Here is an 18,963-nt window from a genome sequence, read left to right on the forward strand (position 1 = left end):
TCTCAACATTTCGTTTGCAGATACCAGAAGAGAAAAGTGATGAAAACAAACTATTTTTAAAAGTGCAGCATCGATTCCAGATCTTTTAGTTATAAGCGAGTGATCTTCACTTTCAATTTCATCAAATAAATGAAATCCGACCTTTCTTGAAAAATTTAATTTGTGGCAAAATTCATTTTTGATTTCCCCTATTGAGCATGTCGATAGAGCCATATTGAAATTCTACTCAAAGTGAACTTTTATTTATTAATCTAAAATCTCAAAAGAAATCCGTTAATTTGGCATGATACCCTTGCAACTTAGTCAGATTAAATTAACGCGTCCTTTGGAGATTGTTGCAGAGTAATAAGCAGACGACTTTATTTGTTACAAAAACAAGCGAGACTTGGAAATAAGCATTAAAGAGGAAACACGTTTATCGCTTATTTCGTCGAAAACGTACGTTTCTGAAATTTCTAACGAGTTCAGGCAAATAAGAGAGAGACCAATCTACACGAATAATATGATACCGAAATCATTTAGAAAATTAAAATAAATTTTCGTTTAATAGCAATTATTGCAGTATTTGGTGAGTATAAAAAATGGCAGTCTGTCATGGCCTAAGCGAAACCACGAAAGTCATGAAACTCTTAAAGGGAATATAACCTCCAACACGTTCTTTATGGAAGGACCCCACAATTTCCTCTCCGAAAACAACTAAGCAGCGCGGAAATTTTAAAAGTAATAGGAGGTAGCGGTCAATAGTGGAAACGTTGGAGGGTGACATAAAAAGTAGCGGTTTTATTTCATTTAACTTTATTGTGCGACTAATATCAACGCCTACAGCGACTGCTTCCAGAGCTAGATCATTTATTCTTAAAGATTATGATTTAGAAAATATTCGATCATTAATAATCAGCTAGGCTAATACCCAAGGCACCACCTTAGGCCTAAGTCATCATGCGACTTTTGAAGCCCTTAGTTCAGGTGGCCGGGTTCCAATGCGTAGGAGGGTGGTGGCAAGCCCTGCATGCCACGAGATCGAGCCAACAGCTCCCTACACTAACTATTACCGTTAACCTAGGCAAGTTTTTATGGAAGAAGAAACCGAAGAACTCGGGGGAAAACCCCTTAAACCAGCGGGGAGAGAACTTGCAAACTCAACGCAGAAGGAGTTGTTCCGAGTTTTTCACCCAGTGCCACAAGCTGGGATCGAACCCGGCTCCTCTGGCTGCGAGTTAAATACGTATTAATAATTTCTATAAGACTTAAGCCATTTTATGTATGATTGAAATAATAAAAAATTTCAAAAGTGATGAATTAGATTTCGCCGAAAATTATTCTTTCGTCGTTCAAGACGCTGTCCAAGGTTTTCATTGGAAAAACAGCCAGGCCACTCTTCACCCTTTTGTATCATACTACAAAAGCCAAGGGGAATTGAAATGTCTTAGCTCCTGCAGAGTTACCGACGAAATGGACCACGGTGCGTCTGTTAATATCTATATATATGTGTTAGTAAAATACCTTAGAGATGTTGTTCCACACCTAAAACATATACATTATTTTAGTGACGGAGCCGCGTCTCAATATAAAAATTGTAAAATTTGTATATATCTATGCACCATGAGTCCAAATTTGACGTTACGGCTGATTGGAATTTTTTTGCCACTAGCCATGACAAAAGCCCTTGCGATGGGATTGGAGGTACGGCATAACGCCTTGTTTCATGAGCTTCTCTTCATTTACCAACGCAAAATCAAATTCTAACACCAGTTCAGTTTTTCGAGTGGGCCGACAAACATATTCCATCCATAAAGTTCTTTTATATTCCTTAAGAACTTGTTAAACAGCACCGAGACGCGATTGTATCGAGGCTTTCGAAATCTAGTACAATATTAGGTACTCGAAGTCACCACAAATTTTGTTCCAGCATCAAAAACCGAACTTCAAATGTATAGAATATCTGCCGATGATTTTGGCCAAAGAGTTCAAGTGGCGCTAGAATACTCGCACGAGGAAAAGCGTATTTCATTTCGTGACGTGGTAATAGGTCAATATGTAGCAGCGATTTATGATCGAGACTGGTACATAGGAGTGGTACTTGAAACCTGTCCAGAGGAAAATGATTTCCTATTAAAGTTTATGAAAAGAGAAAAGGACACTAACCGTCTGTCATGGCCTAAACGGGACGACAAATGTCATGTACCTCTTAACTTGATTTTGCGACTAATATCAACGCCCACAGCGACTAGCTGCTTCCAGAGCTAGATCATTTGTTCTTAAGGATTATGATTTAGAAAATATTCGATCATTATTTTTCACACATCGTTAAATACGTATTAATAATTTCTATAAGACTTAAACCATTTTATGTATGATTGAAATAATAAAAAATTTCAAAATGATGAATTTCAAGAAAATAGTTTTTGATCCGTCAAATAAAAACTAGGAAAATATCCCTTTTTTAAATGCTTAATTTAAAGCTCTCGTTTAGAGCTATCTGATAGTGTTATTGTATTTTGCGTTTTAAATCGCCAAAATGACCTTTTAGCCCCTCGAATAAGACCCCCCAAAAATTAAAAATTGTATTTTGATATAGAATAACCTGGTACCAATTCCCGTTAGGACTATATAGTTGGTGCCATTGAATAGGCCTTGCCGAAATGTTTACGAAAGTCTAGTTTTGTCAAAATTAAATTTATGTTTAAAAAGTAATTAAACTTTAAGCGAAGGGGTACTTAAATCGAGGTACGCTGTACCCAAAAAAAAGCGGGGGGGGGGGGGGTTCGGTTAAACTGGGATTATTCTATAACTTCTTAATATTTTAAACTAAAAACTGGGATATCCCCGTTTTTTAAGCATATCTATCTGTGTGGAAAATTTACAAAAATCTATTGACCCATGGTGACATGATTGGTCGAAATCATATGGAATGAACAATTGAAACTGGATGTAGTTATTAGGATGGGTATTGCGGATATTTTACCAGTCTTAATTTTATATTAACGAAGCTTTGCATTTTTACGCAGTATTATCATTTTGTATCCGATTGACTTTTAAATTCCGTTTCATTTTTAATCTATAATACTGCTATACCTCTGCACTCTGTGCACGTTTCAGCTTTGTCAGGTAAACCGGGTCGCGCAACAGCCCCCATTTTTCGATTTTGAGCGTTGATTTACGCAGAGTACGAAAGTTCCCAAAAATCACCTGGGAAAAGCGTTATTAACAGAGTAGTTTCTATTGGATTTGAACCCAAACTTAGAATACAGATAAAGAAGCTTACATCTGACGCTATGCTTAACTCTTTTGACAAATGCCAAGGCTCAGAGAAAAATTAATAATCTTCGTAGTTCCTATTGGATTTGAAATATGGGGCTTAAACTTTGAATATAGGTAAAGGTATTTACGTTTGGCACAATGCTTAACCATATTAACACGCGCCAAGGCTTATAGATCCTACACGAATTTTCTTCGTAGTTTGGACTGGATTTGAGATACGGGGCTCAAACTTTTAATACAGTTAAGAAGCTGAAGTGTCACCCTATGTTTAACTCTTTTAACCCGCGCCAAGGGTTAGTGAGCGTATGCGAATTTTCTTCGTAGTTCCTATTGGATTTGAGATCCGGAGCTCAAACGTAGAATACAGATACAGAAGCTTACGTCTGACGTTATGCTTAAACCTTTTAACACGCGCCAAGGCTTAGAGAATAATTAATTAATTCATCCATGTGGAACTAATATTACGGCCTTGTCCAACTTGTTTTCGTTGTTTTCATTGAGTTAGGGGGACTAGTTAGTGTCTAAGGCCTACGGTTATATTTTCAATTTGATGAAAAATATTGTAAGGAAGCAAACTAATGGAGAAGATACGAGTGAAGAACCAATAAAACCGCTCCCGAAGAATTTGCTCCTATACCAAGACGAAAGAAAGGTGAATTGTGAAATGCAGCATTTAGACGTCGACTACATTGAAATTTATTGAAATATATATTTTAAAATATAAACTTTTCTGAAGCTGGGATATAACTTAATTGGTTTATATGGTAAATTATTAATACAATTTGAAATATATACTTTTGCTCTCCATTACTGTACTTTTAAAGGGATTAGCCACCTACATTGCACATTGGAATTGATCGGTACGATTAATTTGTTTCACTTCCACTCTTATGTAGCTTCAGCACCTACTTCGTAGTCCCATTATAAAATTTTTTCGCTAATTTCTGAAATGCAGGTTGCGGATCCCTTATGTTATTAAATGAGGCCAGTCAGATATGAACCAAATATTTTATTGAAAATATTTGAAATAATAAAATAATCAGATAGCAAACATACCAAACCTAGCTCAAATGATATTATGAAAGCGTACCCAATTGATCATATAACCGTGAGTTTATGGAATTTCATGTAAAAAAATGTAAACAGTGAGAAATCGTTAGTAAGTTTAAGTGAGCTTACATGTACATGTACAAATTCGGTGATAACTTATTTTTTTCTGGTATGATATTTTAAAATGAGTAAAAACTACCTAAGGTGCTATTTTAACATAAATAATTAAATATAAAACAGCTAACATCTAACAAAACCGTTAATATCACAGTGTGGTTATTTCTGACGAAGATTACAGGTTTAACCATAGGGGATATTTTTATCCATTTAATCCCATGCGCTAATACTTCAGCAACAGGTTTTTAACCTGTGCAGTTAATTGCACCTTCTTCGGGATATTATCTGCTACTTTTTAGTAGTAAACATAACGGAATCATACGAGTAGCATTTCTTCCCAATTTGTGGTATATCATGTTAATTCTAAAATTAAATTGAAAATTTTCATTAATTTAGTTACTCATTAAGTATTTTTTAATTCTTACTGGTTTGCTAAATTTACTGGTGTTGGTGGTCGTCTCCTGTTGTGCATATAGCTTCTATATAGACAGTTTCTAGAGAAAGCCTATCTATAACTAAATTCGTCAACCCCTGAAACAATGTAATACAGGTTGACCGGTTCGTGGGCATGTGCTGCTGTAGAAACAAACTTATTCTGTTAATACGTTTACCACAGATAACACCTGTCTTGATGAGTAAGATACTGTTTTAAAAATATTTTCTATGCCTACGTTTCGTCCATTTTCTTCCTGAATTGCCTCATTTTGCATCAATTCCGACTCTGAATCGCTATATAAAGGGTCTAAATCATAAGGATTAAGACGCCCTGCCATAACTTAAATTTATGTAAACAAAAACAGAGAAAAACATACAAAACAAACTAAGAATTTTACTATTTTTACTATCTGTAGAAATATTTCTGCTATACAGTAAGATTATTTCAGCTGGGAACCAGAGCCAATCAGAATGCTGCGACCTGAGAGCCCGCTTTTTATGAAAATGGCGGCGCCCATAAATTTTAATTTTATGCTAATAATTTTAAATGCATACATAATATTTATTTTTTAATAGTCAATTTCCTTGTTCGAAAGCGTCGTCCATATTATGCATATGAGCTAAAACAAAATCTGGAACTTTCCTTTAAATAAAGATTTTGTGATTGATTATAGACAAAGGGTTTCCATTCTGAATTCGAATCTCTCCCCATTTATGTAACTCCCTCTCTCTGATTTGATTCATCTCCTGAAAGGCCACGACTTGCACTGTGTCGCCACCTTCCCCCGCCTTGGTGAATTAATATCTTTGAGCAAGGGCATGAATATTTTCTAAACCGTACTCGTTACCCCAACAGATATAAAATATAAAAAAAACACTGGTGATTTCGTAAAAGGTTATATTACGCATAATTTGCTTTAAACTTATTTATACTTGAAGGATAAATAGACTGACAGATACTCATTTCGAGCAATTATTGTTACTTAAAGGAACTGTTCCTTAATCAAATATTTTATTTTAAATACTTTTTCCAAAGTGTATTTAGTATTTTATTTTAAATACTTAATCTAGCAAGTATTTAGCATTTTATTTTAAATTTTGCCCAACACTGAAAAAAAGTCGCTAGGTGACTTGGGCCTATGGCGGTACCATGGGTATTAGCCTCGCTGATTATTGTTATTATTTTTACCAAATTTAAGGTCAGGTCAGTTACTGAAATATACAAGAAACAATTATAAGCGGCACATTACAAGCGCCGAGTACACTTGTTGGAAAAATCAGATAACTAGCTCAAATAAGAACGCGATAAAGGACAACGCGTGAAGCACCAATAGCAAAATAAATATTCCACGTAAATCATCCAAACCCAATGGTTGCGGAGTCGCTACATGGGTAGCAGAGACGCACTTCATATAGTCAACGTATTCATCTTCCACCCATTTGGCAAACAGGTGTCCTTCAATAGCCCAATTTATTCTAGTAAATAGAAGGTTTTAATCATTAATATTGATTAAAGCCGCCTTTTCTTAGTGCACTAACCTTTTATTAAAATTTGACATGAACTCCGTGTCTTCGTAATCTTTTCTAAAAGCGTAAACAACAAGATGGTGATAAAAAGCTTCGTGTCCGATATACAGCCGCGAAGAACCCAGGCGATTGCAAGCTCTTCCAATGTTGTATTTAATCAATGCCACCTCGCTGATCAGAACATATTTCCTCTCTTGTAATCCCAAAATATTTTTGATGGAGAAAAATTCGCCCCACTTTTTGCTTCCATCGTATTTTTCTATGGCACCCCAAATCTTCTTGTATTCTGGGGATTTTCCGGTCTGTGAAAAGTATCAAAACCGAATAAATACTCAACGGAATTCTAAAGTTATCAATGATATGTTTATCTCAATGTGGTCTGGGACGTCTCAGTCAGATGGGTATTACAGCCTATACTGACCAAATATTTTGCTGGGAGAAAATTAATGAAAATCAGTGTAATCATAGTTGGGGGAGTAAAGAAGGGATCTACATAAAGGATAATTTATATGATACAGGATAGTCACCAGGGCTTATCCAGGGGTACCCAGGGCACGTGCCCCCCCCCGAAACATATGGTTGTACATACAAATCTTTTTTCCATGGTGTTTCCCCCCTCCCCCCGAACCAAAATCCTGGTTACGCCACTGATAGTCACACGGTCATCTGATGAGAGTATGATGAAAATGCTACAGAAATGACTCTATGGGGCGAAATGACGGTAACACATTAATCGTCTCCTTAACTTTCTGCTTCTGCAGATTTGACTGTTATAACTGTGTAAAATTAAGAACCATCTCGCTGGTTTCGACGATTGCCGAAAGGGGCATACCGATAGTAAAGCTTAGTTTAATGTTTTGTCTACTCAACTTACTGAATTTTTACTGAATTTGGATGACAAGATTCTAGCCAATATCACACTGTCATGGCGGATAGTAATCATAGTATAGTATAGATTCATTTTAAGATTGATTAATGCCATCCTCAGAATAGTTTATAAACTAATATTTAGCTGACGGTAGTTTCTAGTAGTCTAAATTTTAAAGAGCTATATCATTAATAGTTCAGCAATGAACCAAGGATACTGACTATGAAATTTTAACATTACGTGAATAATGAATTTAGTCTCTCTATAGCGAAGCGACTTTACTCTCTGGTAACATAAAGCAGTTAAATTTGCTACCGAAAACTAGAGCTACAACTTAATAAAAAAAATCACAATATTTAATAACAAAACAAAACACTCTTGCAAGCTAAAAATGATTTAGTTGAAAAAATTAATAAAAATAATGTTAAAAATTATCTGTAGTGACAACCGCTGTTCAAATCTAAAAAATGTCTATTTATGAGTACCCACAAGTAAGTATATGGGATGAAAATACGTATAGTAACATTACATAAATAAAATAATATTTTGGTCTTTATAGACAAACCATAATTGTCTCTCTAAATATTGCATATACAACAGACACACAAACAATGAATAATCAAGGAAGTTGAGTAAACTACTATTTAGTGTAATAATAAAAAAGTATATTTTTGGAATTTATTGACTACCCCTATTTATTTCTTTAAAAAGGTTATACCCAGACAGACAATCAAATGATTACAGCTGATGAAGTTGCTTCTCTTTTATGTTATAACTATGATTGATTTCATTTCTTATAACAATTTAAATGAAAAGTTACGACCTTTAAGGAATTCTACCTTATTACTTGCACAATCTATCTTTGAAAATGAAAGCCCCAACTTTCGAGGGTAATTATCATGATACGCGCGGTTAAGGCTATTTCCCACCGAAACCTAGATATCAATATTTTTGGGGGGAAATAGCTGGCAACGTTCGATGTTACTATTTACCCCGACTTTCGGGGCTTCGTTCTGGTTGGGGTAAAATAGCTTTGACCAATATAAAATTTACCATAGTTCCACCCTCAAAGTAACTCTAGGTTTTTGCATTCTCCCTTAAATTTAAATCTTTTTTCACCGTAAATTGGGCTAAAAAATACGCGGAGTGTCTATTTACCCCCAACTTCAGGGGGTAAATATTAACAGCGTATTTGCCCCCAACTTTCAGGGGTCAATAGAAACGACCTTTTAAATTTCATTTGATAGGTCAGAAGTTATTTTTGAGCAGCAGCGTCACTTGGTGTCTTCCGTGTCGTGACCCCAACTTTTTGAGATTTTAACAACGTATTAAGATCCCACCTGTCTTATTTTACCTTGAAGTACTGCTCATAGGCAGTTCCTTTGCAAATGTAAGGATGGAATTCATCCACGCGATTGGCCAATTGTCCAAGTGTTTCGATATTTTCTGGTTCGTTAAGAATCATCATATTGGCCCGAAATAGGCCACAGAACGCGTTCATTAGAACCAATGTGCTTAACCACCAGGTGCCAAGCAAAATTCGATTCTTCTCGGATCCGGGTTCTTTCGAAGATGCTGTCAATTAAGATTTTTTGTGGTATTGAGTTAAGATAAACAAATGAATTGTGCTGTTTGCGAATTTCAATACCTTCGAAGAGGAATACGGAGATGTAATCGAAGATCAGGTTGAGCAGTTTCTGTCTTCCTAATGTATATAGTCTCACTCGACCTTTTTCTAATTTTATGTTGAGTGATGATATGTAGATCATTATAGAAGCTGCTACCCCCAGCAGCAGCCAAATCTACAAAGATCAATGTTCAAAATTAAAATTTCGAAATTTCTGTGAGCTCGCACGGGTAAAGTGCTGTTTTTCGAGAAAAAACATAAAGAGACAATATCTACAATATTGAAGCAATACGAATTTCTTAAAATTATTATAACAAACAGGGAAGCATGATTCGACCTATTCTGTACAATTTCTACGACGACTTATTAGCACTTTAATTTATATGCTTAATTTAGAACATTTAATTCATTGGAGCGTTCTCTACAAATTTCTAATAATTTTATCTTTATTAAATCTGAAATTAAAAAAAAAAATTTCAGCGGCTACAATAATTTTATATTTTTTTCCCTTAAACTTTTATCATTTGGCTGTTGTTTAAATTAAATTGTTTATATTCTAGTTATATATATTTTCTGTCTGTTGTTTTATTTTTTTAACCCTTTATGTTATACTTGATTTCTGTTTGTCGCGGAGGGGCACAAGTCGCTTACTGACTTAGCCCCATACTACCTTGTAAACATTTAATTTAAAAAAAACTAATAAATAATTGAATTGAATTGAATTGAAAAAACATTAAATGGGTCACGTTGGACTATAATACCGATCAACGTTTATCAAAATGGTGCCAACTTGGAACATATGAGCGGTCACTTTTAAACAGAAGGCCTCCAAAATTTGAAAATACACTTGAGCACGTTTAAACAGCAAATCTCGTAGTTTAAAGTATAAAATCCTCCCATTTCAATTTGAAATTTTACTAACTATTAACAAAACGTCTATTAAGGTTAAACGAATTACCAACTTTGTTCAGCAAGTATTCGAAGATTGAGAAGAAAATCGGGCAACTCTAAAATTTCTCCACCAATATCCCCTAATTGGCTTTCCGTTGCTAAACAAAACGCGTTTTGAAATTTATAATGCTTAGGCTTAACTTCTGTTTTCGCCGTACTGATGAGCTCCAAATAGGGCGAAACCAGTTTAGCGCTGGAAACTCTGGCTATTTTATTTCCATTTCAATTGGTTTTTGACTCGAAGATCTATTTGGTCTGACTTTCATTTTTAATTTTATTCTCCAAGGCATATTGGTCCGAGTATTTCGTAAGTTTTATCACTACTATAATTTTTTTAGTGTTTAGCTTTTCCTCCCCGAGTCCCCCCCAATTTCATTATGGACTCTTCTACCTTTTCACGTAATCAAGAATAAGAACAATCAGCCAGGCTTATACCCAAGGCACCACATTAGACCTAAGTCATCAAGCGACTTTTAAGCCCTTCATGCCACGTGAGGCAACAGCTCCCTACACTAACTATTACCGTTAACCTCAATAAACAACAAGTTCACCGGTGGTTTTATTAACCTTTACTCTAAATAGCGTAACGTTACCATATCACTATGCCATGGTCTCTATAGACACGAGCTTCACCATGTTAAAATAGTTGAGATTCATATAAGCGATGTTGAAATAGTGCCTATATCAAAAATTAAGTGGCGTATTCTATGAGTCCTATTGAGTTAAAATGTTAACTGAACATGGCTCCTTCGTTTCTGAGATGGTGGCTACCAAAAACTAGCCCTTAAACCCATACACAGCCTTTAAACTAAAAAGGTTTTCATAAATGATCAGTTGTTTTTTGTCAGTTTTTAAAACGATAAGTGGCCAAAGTTAATTATTGTGCTTTTAAAAGTAATATGAGGCTGTCAAGCGATACAAGAAAATCTTGTCATCACGAATGCTTCTAATTATCAAAATCAAAGATATAAATGCCGGCGATTTACTAACGGAGCTGATAAAAAACTTTCTAATGGGTGAAGTTACATTGCGAGTAAGAAAATTGAAAATCAATTTCATTAAGAAATTATGTGTAGCTCCTTCGAATGCATAGGTGAGTACATAGTGAAGTATAAAATAGCACACTGTTTCGAAAAAAGTCATTAACTGTTATAAAAGTGGCGACTAATATGGCATACTTTTCTAAGAATATGCGGATAGGCATTTGATGTACGGACGGGCTCGATGAAATGGTTTAGAAGCTAGAAGGCATGGAGGGCTTGCCACCACCCTCCCACGCAATGTAACCCGGACCGTCGAATCAATTGCTTTAAAAGTCGCTTAATGATTTAGGCCAAAGGTGGTGTCTTTCAATTTATTTCATAACCTTCACCCATAAATGACCATTTAGTTAAATTGTATAAAAGAGACACGATACTTTATGACCCATTAAAAAGGTTTATTTGTAATGTTTACAATCACGTCGAGCTTTCGAGCCGTGGCTCCTTTTCAAGCCGAAGTCTTAATAATGAAAATAAAATAAAATTTAAAATTAAAACCAAATATCAACCACATTTTTTTACAACTCTTATCCGGTGACAATTGAATGGGATAGTGCGGAAATATTAAAAAAGGAATCAAATTGGCATAAAAGAAATTTTAAAGAATCTGTGTTGATTAAAAAATTTGGAAAACTAAACTAAGATAACGGTCCGTTAGACATAAAACCCTGGGGAGATTTTAAAGTGCCAAAAAAACGGAAAAAATAATTTGTCACCGGATAAGAGTTGTAAAAAATTGCGGTTGATATTTGGTTATAATTTTAAATTTTATTTTATTTTCATTATTAAGACTTCGGCTTGAAAAGGAGCCACGGCTGGAAAGCTCGCCGTGATTGTAAACATTACAAATAAACCTTTTTAATCAGTCATGAATTATCGTGTCTCTTTTATACAATTTTACTAAATACTAATTTCACCATGACTTATAAATCCTTCATAATCAAAGACCATAAATGACCATTTTTGAAGATTATCCCGGTACAAGTACCAGGTCAGTTCACATAATGTTATGGTAAATTCTACATCGACAACAATTCCAGCCATATCACCTTCAAAAGGTCAAGCTTTAAACGGGGCTGACTTCTGTCTTTGGTATGTATTTTTATTGATGAAATACTCAATTTCCATCACCATCACCAGTGGAGGAGCCAAAGTTAAACTCAACTCACAAGTGTTAGGTCTCACCAACAGCCGATTAGCCTTAACATCTGGTGTGGCACTGTTAGTTATTCCATTTAATTACTCCATTTAATTGGACCATATTTTCTACTACCCAAGCTAAATGGTGAGGCATATCCCCAATTTTTTGAAGATACTTTACTCTTTAAGGAATCTGCTAATGGTACAATCTTTGAGGTTCTTGACCATTTACTTGTGCCCATTCGTACAATAAGCGTTTTATTATAGGAATAATGTGCCATATTAGCATTTGTATTTTTAATTTTAATAATTATATGCATTTGTGACGACAAAATTTTTTATTATTTCTTACCTCTTAAAGCATAAAAATTGACTTTTGCTGCTTTTTATACATTTTATCGCTTGACTGATAATAAATAACTGATCATTTTCTGAAAACTATTTTATCAGTGAAGAAAAACGTTGGTCACTTTTAAGGCTATGTACCCGTTTTGGGGGTTGGTTTGTGGAAGTCCATATCTCTGAAACGAGGAACTTTTGAACCAATGTTTATTTGACAATTTTTACTCATTGGGACCTATAAAAAACACTTCTGAATTTTTAAGAAATTGAACCGTAACACCCTGTATAAATATAACATCACAAACTTATCTGTACTATCTGAGGAATTTTCATACGAAATTTTATGATCACTACTGCAATGCGTTTTGATAAAAAGAAATGCATTCGAATTGCAAATTTGCTTTTTTAAATTGAGGGTTTTGTCTTAAATAGACACCTACGTTTCTTGTTCTCTTATATAACTAAATACTACCAAAACTAAACCCAAATTTCATATAAATGTTTAAATATATAAATATTTTTGTAACAAATTTAGTGTTACAAATATGCGGTCTTACAAGTGAGACCAGAACTTCGCCCGTTAAAACAATGATGTACAGCTTTCATGTGTCTTCGATTAATAAATTATTATTCTTATTATTATATTATCTAGCCTTTCCCTTTTTCAAGCTTCCGTTAAGAGAGTGTTTGTTAAATATCTATTGCAGTAATGTCTACGTTGCTTAGCCTAGATTGGTTTGGGCAACGGTCAAGTATTTGAAGGAACGGCGCTCAATATGAAAAGCACATGGATCCGAGGCGCGTTCCACCATTCGATGGTTCAAGTGGAATGACTGGAGGTATATGAGGGTGACAGTCTTCGTATTGGTCAGAATCTTAAAATTCGAGATCGTCATGAAGAATATGAATGCAAGCTGTATTGCACGAGTTACAAGCGGCTGATACAAAATCATGTCATATTTTAAATTGTTTATTACTATCATTGTTCTTAACCAACTGTGTGCAAGAAGGGCTCATATTTCCATTAAACTCAAGATGGAATTTTATTGCGGGTTGATTTCAATGTAAATAAAAGGGATAAATTATTCTGGTCAAAATCATAGTTTGTCATTAACAAACTCCTTATAAGACTAAATCATTAATTGATTTTTGTCATAAATGTTTATCGCCTTTCGATTAGAAAATTGATCATTAAATGGAAACCACCTGGCTCAAGGAATAAAACTGAACTTCACTTTTACAGTTGTTTTCGAGGATCGACCCATAACACCTTTATCGTACTTACCATAATTTTAGTAGCTCATAATTAATGAATTTTTAAAAATAAACATAATCATTATATGCAAACCATTTGTTTAAAGAAGCGTTGATTTTCGGTATTTGGTGAATTTGTATTCAAGGAGTACTCCCTTAAAGTTATTATAGGCCTATTGACATTCAATCCCTAGGCGAAGCTATTTCCCAGTAATATTAATACATTCTACAGATACCTGGAAGCTACTGCAAGGAATGTTTAGGCGCTTTTAGCGCAACGACTGGTTTTTTATTTGTTTGCATGCCCTATATTCATCCCGCTGAATACATTCTGTATTCATCTATATATTTCTTAAATACACTTTTGTAAATAGTAGGAAAAAACTGTAAAATATTTTTGGGGAAAATCCTGCCTCTCGCGTTCTATTGTATTGTATTTCTTGGAATCCAAAGTAACGCTCCTGGATCAATGGGGGGTAATGAGGTACTAATCGTATGAGGTCCCAAGACATTGTGGAACACTCTGACTTAGGGGGAACAATAGCGCCTCTCGGAAAAAGCCCAAGTGTGGCGATATGGGAACGTGATAGCCCGTGATCCGCGAGCTGATAGGTATTGAAGGGTCAAGCGAAATTAACAACTCTCTCGACAAATGAAAAACCTTGCTCAACCGAAAAGCCGTATCCTGCCAAAGACCAGCACCGTGGTCAAGAATTATCGCCGGCTTTCTACGACGAAATACCAAGATAGATAAGTAGAACTACTCGTATCAACCCGTGCACATATCGCTTTAAGGCTAACCCACCGATTCAGAGGCTAAAAGTAGCGTCGTGCTAGTCTGAGCAGTCGTGCGAACGTCATAGCCGTTAAGTCATTAGTTGATCTGCATCTTTATTCATTAGTAATTTGTGGAATAGCCATTTAGAGCCAGGACGTATTTTTGTTGTATAGTATTAGTTTCAATATTCATTAATTATATGTATCTTCATTGATTGATTACTGTAATCCGTTTTTATTCTTAATCAAATTCTAGTATCTTGTTAACTTAATAATAATCTATTTCGTTAGGCTTATAGTTTTAAATAAATAAAATGCTAACGTTATGGAATGAGTTCGTTGGAGAATAGGAATTGGGGCTTTACCGATAAAAACGTTACATTTCCTAAATGGCTTAGTTCCTTTGACCGAATCCCATTCAACTGAGCGATTTTTGACAACCGCCCCATTCGGCCAAATATAGACAAAATGTGCGGTTTTCTTTATTTAATAAATATTTACATTTTCGTACAGATTAAACGTTTCTTATTTACTTTTATACACTTATTTTATTAGTAGTATATGCATATAGACATAATCTAACCTCACCTGTTTAACCCAACTTAATCTAGCCTCACCTAAAAAATACTGAATTATTTAACAAAATTTACCTAAAATTCATATTTTTTTTAAAAAAATCGCTATTAGCTATTTGGGAATATATCACACAGATCAATCATTGGTAACTTTATTATTTAAAAAATAAAGGCCGACGGGCTGAGCACACAGAAAAGAAATATACGAAATTTGCAATTTGTAAACCTCAAGTGTGTCTTACTTTCCAGTCGAAGACCATCACAAGCCCGGCGACGTCTGTTGGGATGGGAGCTGAAGAACAACCAATGATTGAGAGATGCGTAAAGAAAACGCTATTGCTATAAGTGAGGACACTGGTTCTTTGGAAACTAGCTGCCGTTGGAGATATGATAATGTCAGCTCTCTATAATAACATTAAATATGAACAGTTATGAGTTAATGAAAACTGCTCTGTAAGCGCGTTAATGGTGCTCTTTTTAAAGAACACATTAAATTAAAATGCAAAAGTGCCACTGGTATTTAAAGGAAAAAGTCATTTTTTTATGAAACAATTAATAAGAACTTACATTTCTGGTGAGTTCACCAATCATTCCTGTCCAATTTCCGGCGGCTGTTTTGATTCCAAAAAATGGTAATCCATTTTTGGTTATTGTATATCTGTGTTTGAAATAAATTATTTTCAATAAAACGACTTGATCTTTATTTGCTTAAATTATAACGATTAAATATGCGAAGAATTTAAATCCTAGGATTTCTAGGTAGAATATTTAAGAACAAAATAGTTAAGCAATTTATTTCAATAATAAGTCATATTTGTAAGCTGAATATTCAACACCTACTTCTTATTTAATCTTTTGCTAATTTCGTAAAACAACTTAAACATTGGTCCACCGGCTTCCGTAACTTCATTATCGTTGTTAACATTTATCAATTTTAGCCAAGGATTGACCTAAAGACACATAATCAAATAACTCGTTAAACAAAAACATTAATGTTACTGAACTCCTCCATGTGATTGTATACCTAATGAAATGAAATTAAAAGTATCTTACTTGAAAACACAATGCTCTAATAACATTTGAAGAGTTATCCATTTCACAAAGATAACGTTTCTTTCAAGTTTGTCCCACTTCTCCACGCAATGGTTCGTACGGAAGGAGATGCAACCAACATCCGCTCAATATATTAAAATCTCGAACAATCAATCGCTTACGACACAAGCTTGTTCGCGAAATACGCCTGTTCCATGTTTTGGAGTTAATATACTGATATTATTGTCAATTATACACAAATATCATTGAAACGCATTGAAAGAAAGGTATATTTACACAACTTTAAAATTATAATAATGCCAATTCATTGAAGTGAAACAATATATTATATTATATTTAAGTGTAAAAAAATAATTTAGAGTTAATTTTTATTTGTTTCCTACTTCCGTTATTGCTTTATTTGTGGATAATGGTTTATAAGCAAGGAGGCTCAATCATTTATAAAAAAAACTCATGTTTATTTTTCATTTATAGCTAAATAAATAACCTACAATTATATTCAAATATTTTCTGAAGTACATTTTAGGAGTAGGAAAGGGGAATTGAATAAGGTGATTTCAATTCGAATATTTTAAAACATAAATAAATGTGTTCTTTATATTCAAAAATATAGAACTAAACATTAAGATAGAACGTTAACTAATCTTACCCAAAAAATGGAAGAATAGACCAAAGCAGAACTAGTTTCCCATTTTAGATTTTAAGCTCGTTTCACCTATCTGCCAAAGGGTTCTTCGATAGAACTGATTGAACGGATTGTTGGATTTTTGACCACGAATAAAATCTTTTATATTATCCCATTTATATTAATTCGAAAACTATTTGATTATAGATTTTGGTTTGTAATTGAGGTTGGCGGGTTGACCATTATATTTCTTGTTTTTACATACCATACTCTTTATTGAATGGGCCTCGATGTGCACTACCATGATATATTTTTTGGTAATTCTAACTAGTGTAGTCCTACAAGTTTATCCGTCAGATTTTGTAACGCATTTTCTACACATAAAAAATAAGACTTAAATTTTTTTTTTAAATTAGGCATATGACACTGGTTTGAAACCACAAATAACCAAAAGTCGATATTAACTGAAATTGAAAATCATTTTGGTGACCATTTCAGAAAATATTGAATTAAATATTTAACACTATTAAAAACTGTTATTTGTATTTAAAGATTAAGGTTTTCACTACAGGTATCACAATTCGTCATAATAATCACTCTTTCAAGCGGTTACCTAGTGTTTGTTGTCAGGTGACGTAGAATTGTTACCAAAAAGCCCCTCTAAGGTAAATGAGAAGAATAACCTACTTTCACTCGAGTTAAATTTGATGGCCTATATAATTATTAAAATGAATAAATAAGTATTTAAATGATTAAATAAGTATTTAAATGATTAAATAAGTATTTAAATGATTAAATAGGTATTTAAATGATTAAATAGGTATTTAAATGATTAGTGCGAGAAAACTCGTCATTCCACGCAGTATCGGTAATGGTGAACACCATGGGTCATCGGATTTTGATGAAATTTTACAGGATGATTGATACTGATATAGAACCTTTGTATGTCAAGTATTTCCGAAAAATATCAAGCTGTTATTTTTTTATAGTCATTTTTGTTATACCCCACGAAATTGGCCTTTTGAAAAGTTCATTTCGGTACCCCTTTAGAAAATATTTAATTCGTTCGTTAATATACCTAGTAAGTTCATGAAATTAAGTGACAATATGTAATGTAAGCTGACAAAAACGTTAAGCCACTCACATTTAGCGTAAATAATATTTCTCAAAAGCTATTGCATCATTTGTGTGAAAAAGATACTTTCGGGGGGTCTCTTTTCGAAGGCTATAGCAAAAATCGTCCAACTCGAAAAAAAAAACTGAACCCCCCATTTTGTAGTTCTTAAAGTGATCTTTCCAACGATGTTTTAAAAAGTTTGAGTATTGTATTAGATAGTGCTGAAAAGTGTATTTTAAATTTAGTATCAAATTTAACATATTTTGTAAAATTTGCTTTATTTTCTTTTACTTTAATTTACATCTTAGAAAAATTCTTTTATGTGCTTTAGGTATTCGCTGTCTAATTTACCAAATTAGAAACCTCTATAATTTAGTGGTTTAGATATAATCTACAGAAATAATATATTTGGACACGATTAGTGATTAGTCTTGTCGAATCGTTTTTTGTTTTTGTTTTTCGTGTGCCCAGCTGTATCACGTATCTTAAGTCTTTAGCGTTGCCGTTAGCTCAGAAAAGCAATCAAAGAAGTCCCTAAAATGGCTAGTAATAGCAGCATCACTGACTCCGACTATCCAACATGTTCTGTTGGTGAAATCAAGAAAGAAACCTGTCACAAAACTACGCAATGTGTTTCTAAGGGAATTTACTTAATGAATGACCTTAATGATAATGATAAAAATTTGCTAGCTATTCGCACAAATTCAAGTCGTGAGTTGTTAAAAACGGTTTGTCATCTCCATCGCGCTTTACTTTTGGATAAATACGAATGTTGTCAAAAAACCTGTTGCAATCCTTTTAAATCGCACAAAAAAGTTGTTTACGGTAAGTGCATTGTTTACATATTTGTTAAATAGAGGCGTGCCAACGTTATTAGGAGAGCGGGGGCAAAACCAATCTACCTAAAACAAAATGGTTAAACAAAAACGAAATATTTTAGCTCCGCAGCGTTTTTATTTCGCACACAAAACAATGGTGTACTGCCTTGGGAAAAAGTAGCGGGAGCGGCGCCCCCGCTGTGAAATAGAAGCAGGGTAAAGTAGCCCTGCTGCCCCCATGGTTGGCACGCCCCTTTTGTTATATCAATAAACGATTTATTCAAAATTAAATATGGCGAGGATACAGTGGAATCGAATTTTAGAATCGAAAATGTTTAGACTATACTAATTTTAAACTAAACGAATTTTCTTAGTGTTTCCCACGT

The 18,963-nt window shown here is 34.0% G+C and overlaps 1 protein-coding gene across 1 annotated transcript; it reads right to left on the bottom strand.

Moving 5' to 3' along the window:
- Window positions 1-6,136: 6,136 nt before the first annotated feature.
- LOC149943287 (glutamate receptor U1-like) lies at window positions 6,137-16,059 on the bottom strand. Its single transcript, XM_090179608.1, has 8 exons — window positions 16,018-16,059; window positions 15,805-15,914; window positions 15,532-15,622; window positions 15,207-15,368; window positions 8,907-9,060; window positions 8,613-8,833; window positions 6,403-6,692; window positions 6,137-6,339 (listed from the first exon to the last, which is right to left on the bottom strand). Exons 1-8 carry the CDS (start codon window positions 16,057-16,059, stop codon window positions 6,141-6,143), a joined length of 1,269 nt encoding a protein of 422 aa, XP_090035734.1. The 3' UTR covers window positions 6,137-6,140.
- Between the last annotated feature and the right edge of the window lie 2,904 nt (window positions 16,060-18,963).

Source organism: Leiobunum rupestre, chromosome 6, assembly GCF_980474605.1.
Source record: "Leiobunum rupestre chromosome 6, qqLeiRupe1.1.hap1, whole genome shotgun sequence".
Taxonomy (NCBI): Eukaryota; Metazoa; Arthropoda; class Arachnida; order Opiliones; family Sclerosomatidae; genus Leiobunum; species Leiobunum rupestre.

Excerpts from the sequence above, each read along its gene's own strand:
- LOC149943287 (XM_090179608.1), bottom strand. The coding sequence starts at position 16,059 with ATGGATAACTCTTCAAATGTTATTAGAGCATTGTGTTTTCAA. Across the intron at positions 15,915-16,017 it reads TTAGAGCATTGTGTTTTCAA|GTCAATCCTTGGCTAAAATT; the intron begins GTAAGATACTTT and ends ATGTGTCTTTAG. Across the intron at positions 15,369-15,531 it reads TTGGTGAACTCACCAGAAAT|AGAGCTGACATTATCATATC; the intron begins GTAAGTTCTTAT and ends ATGTTATTATAG.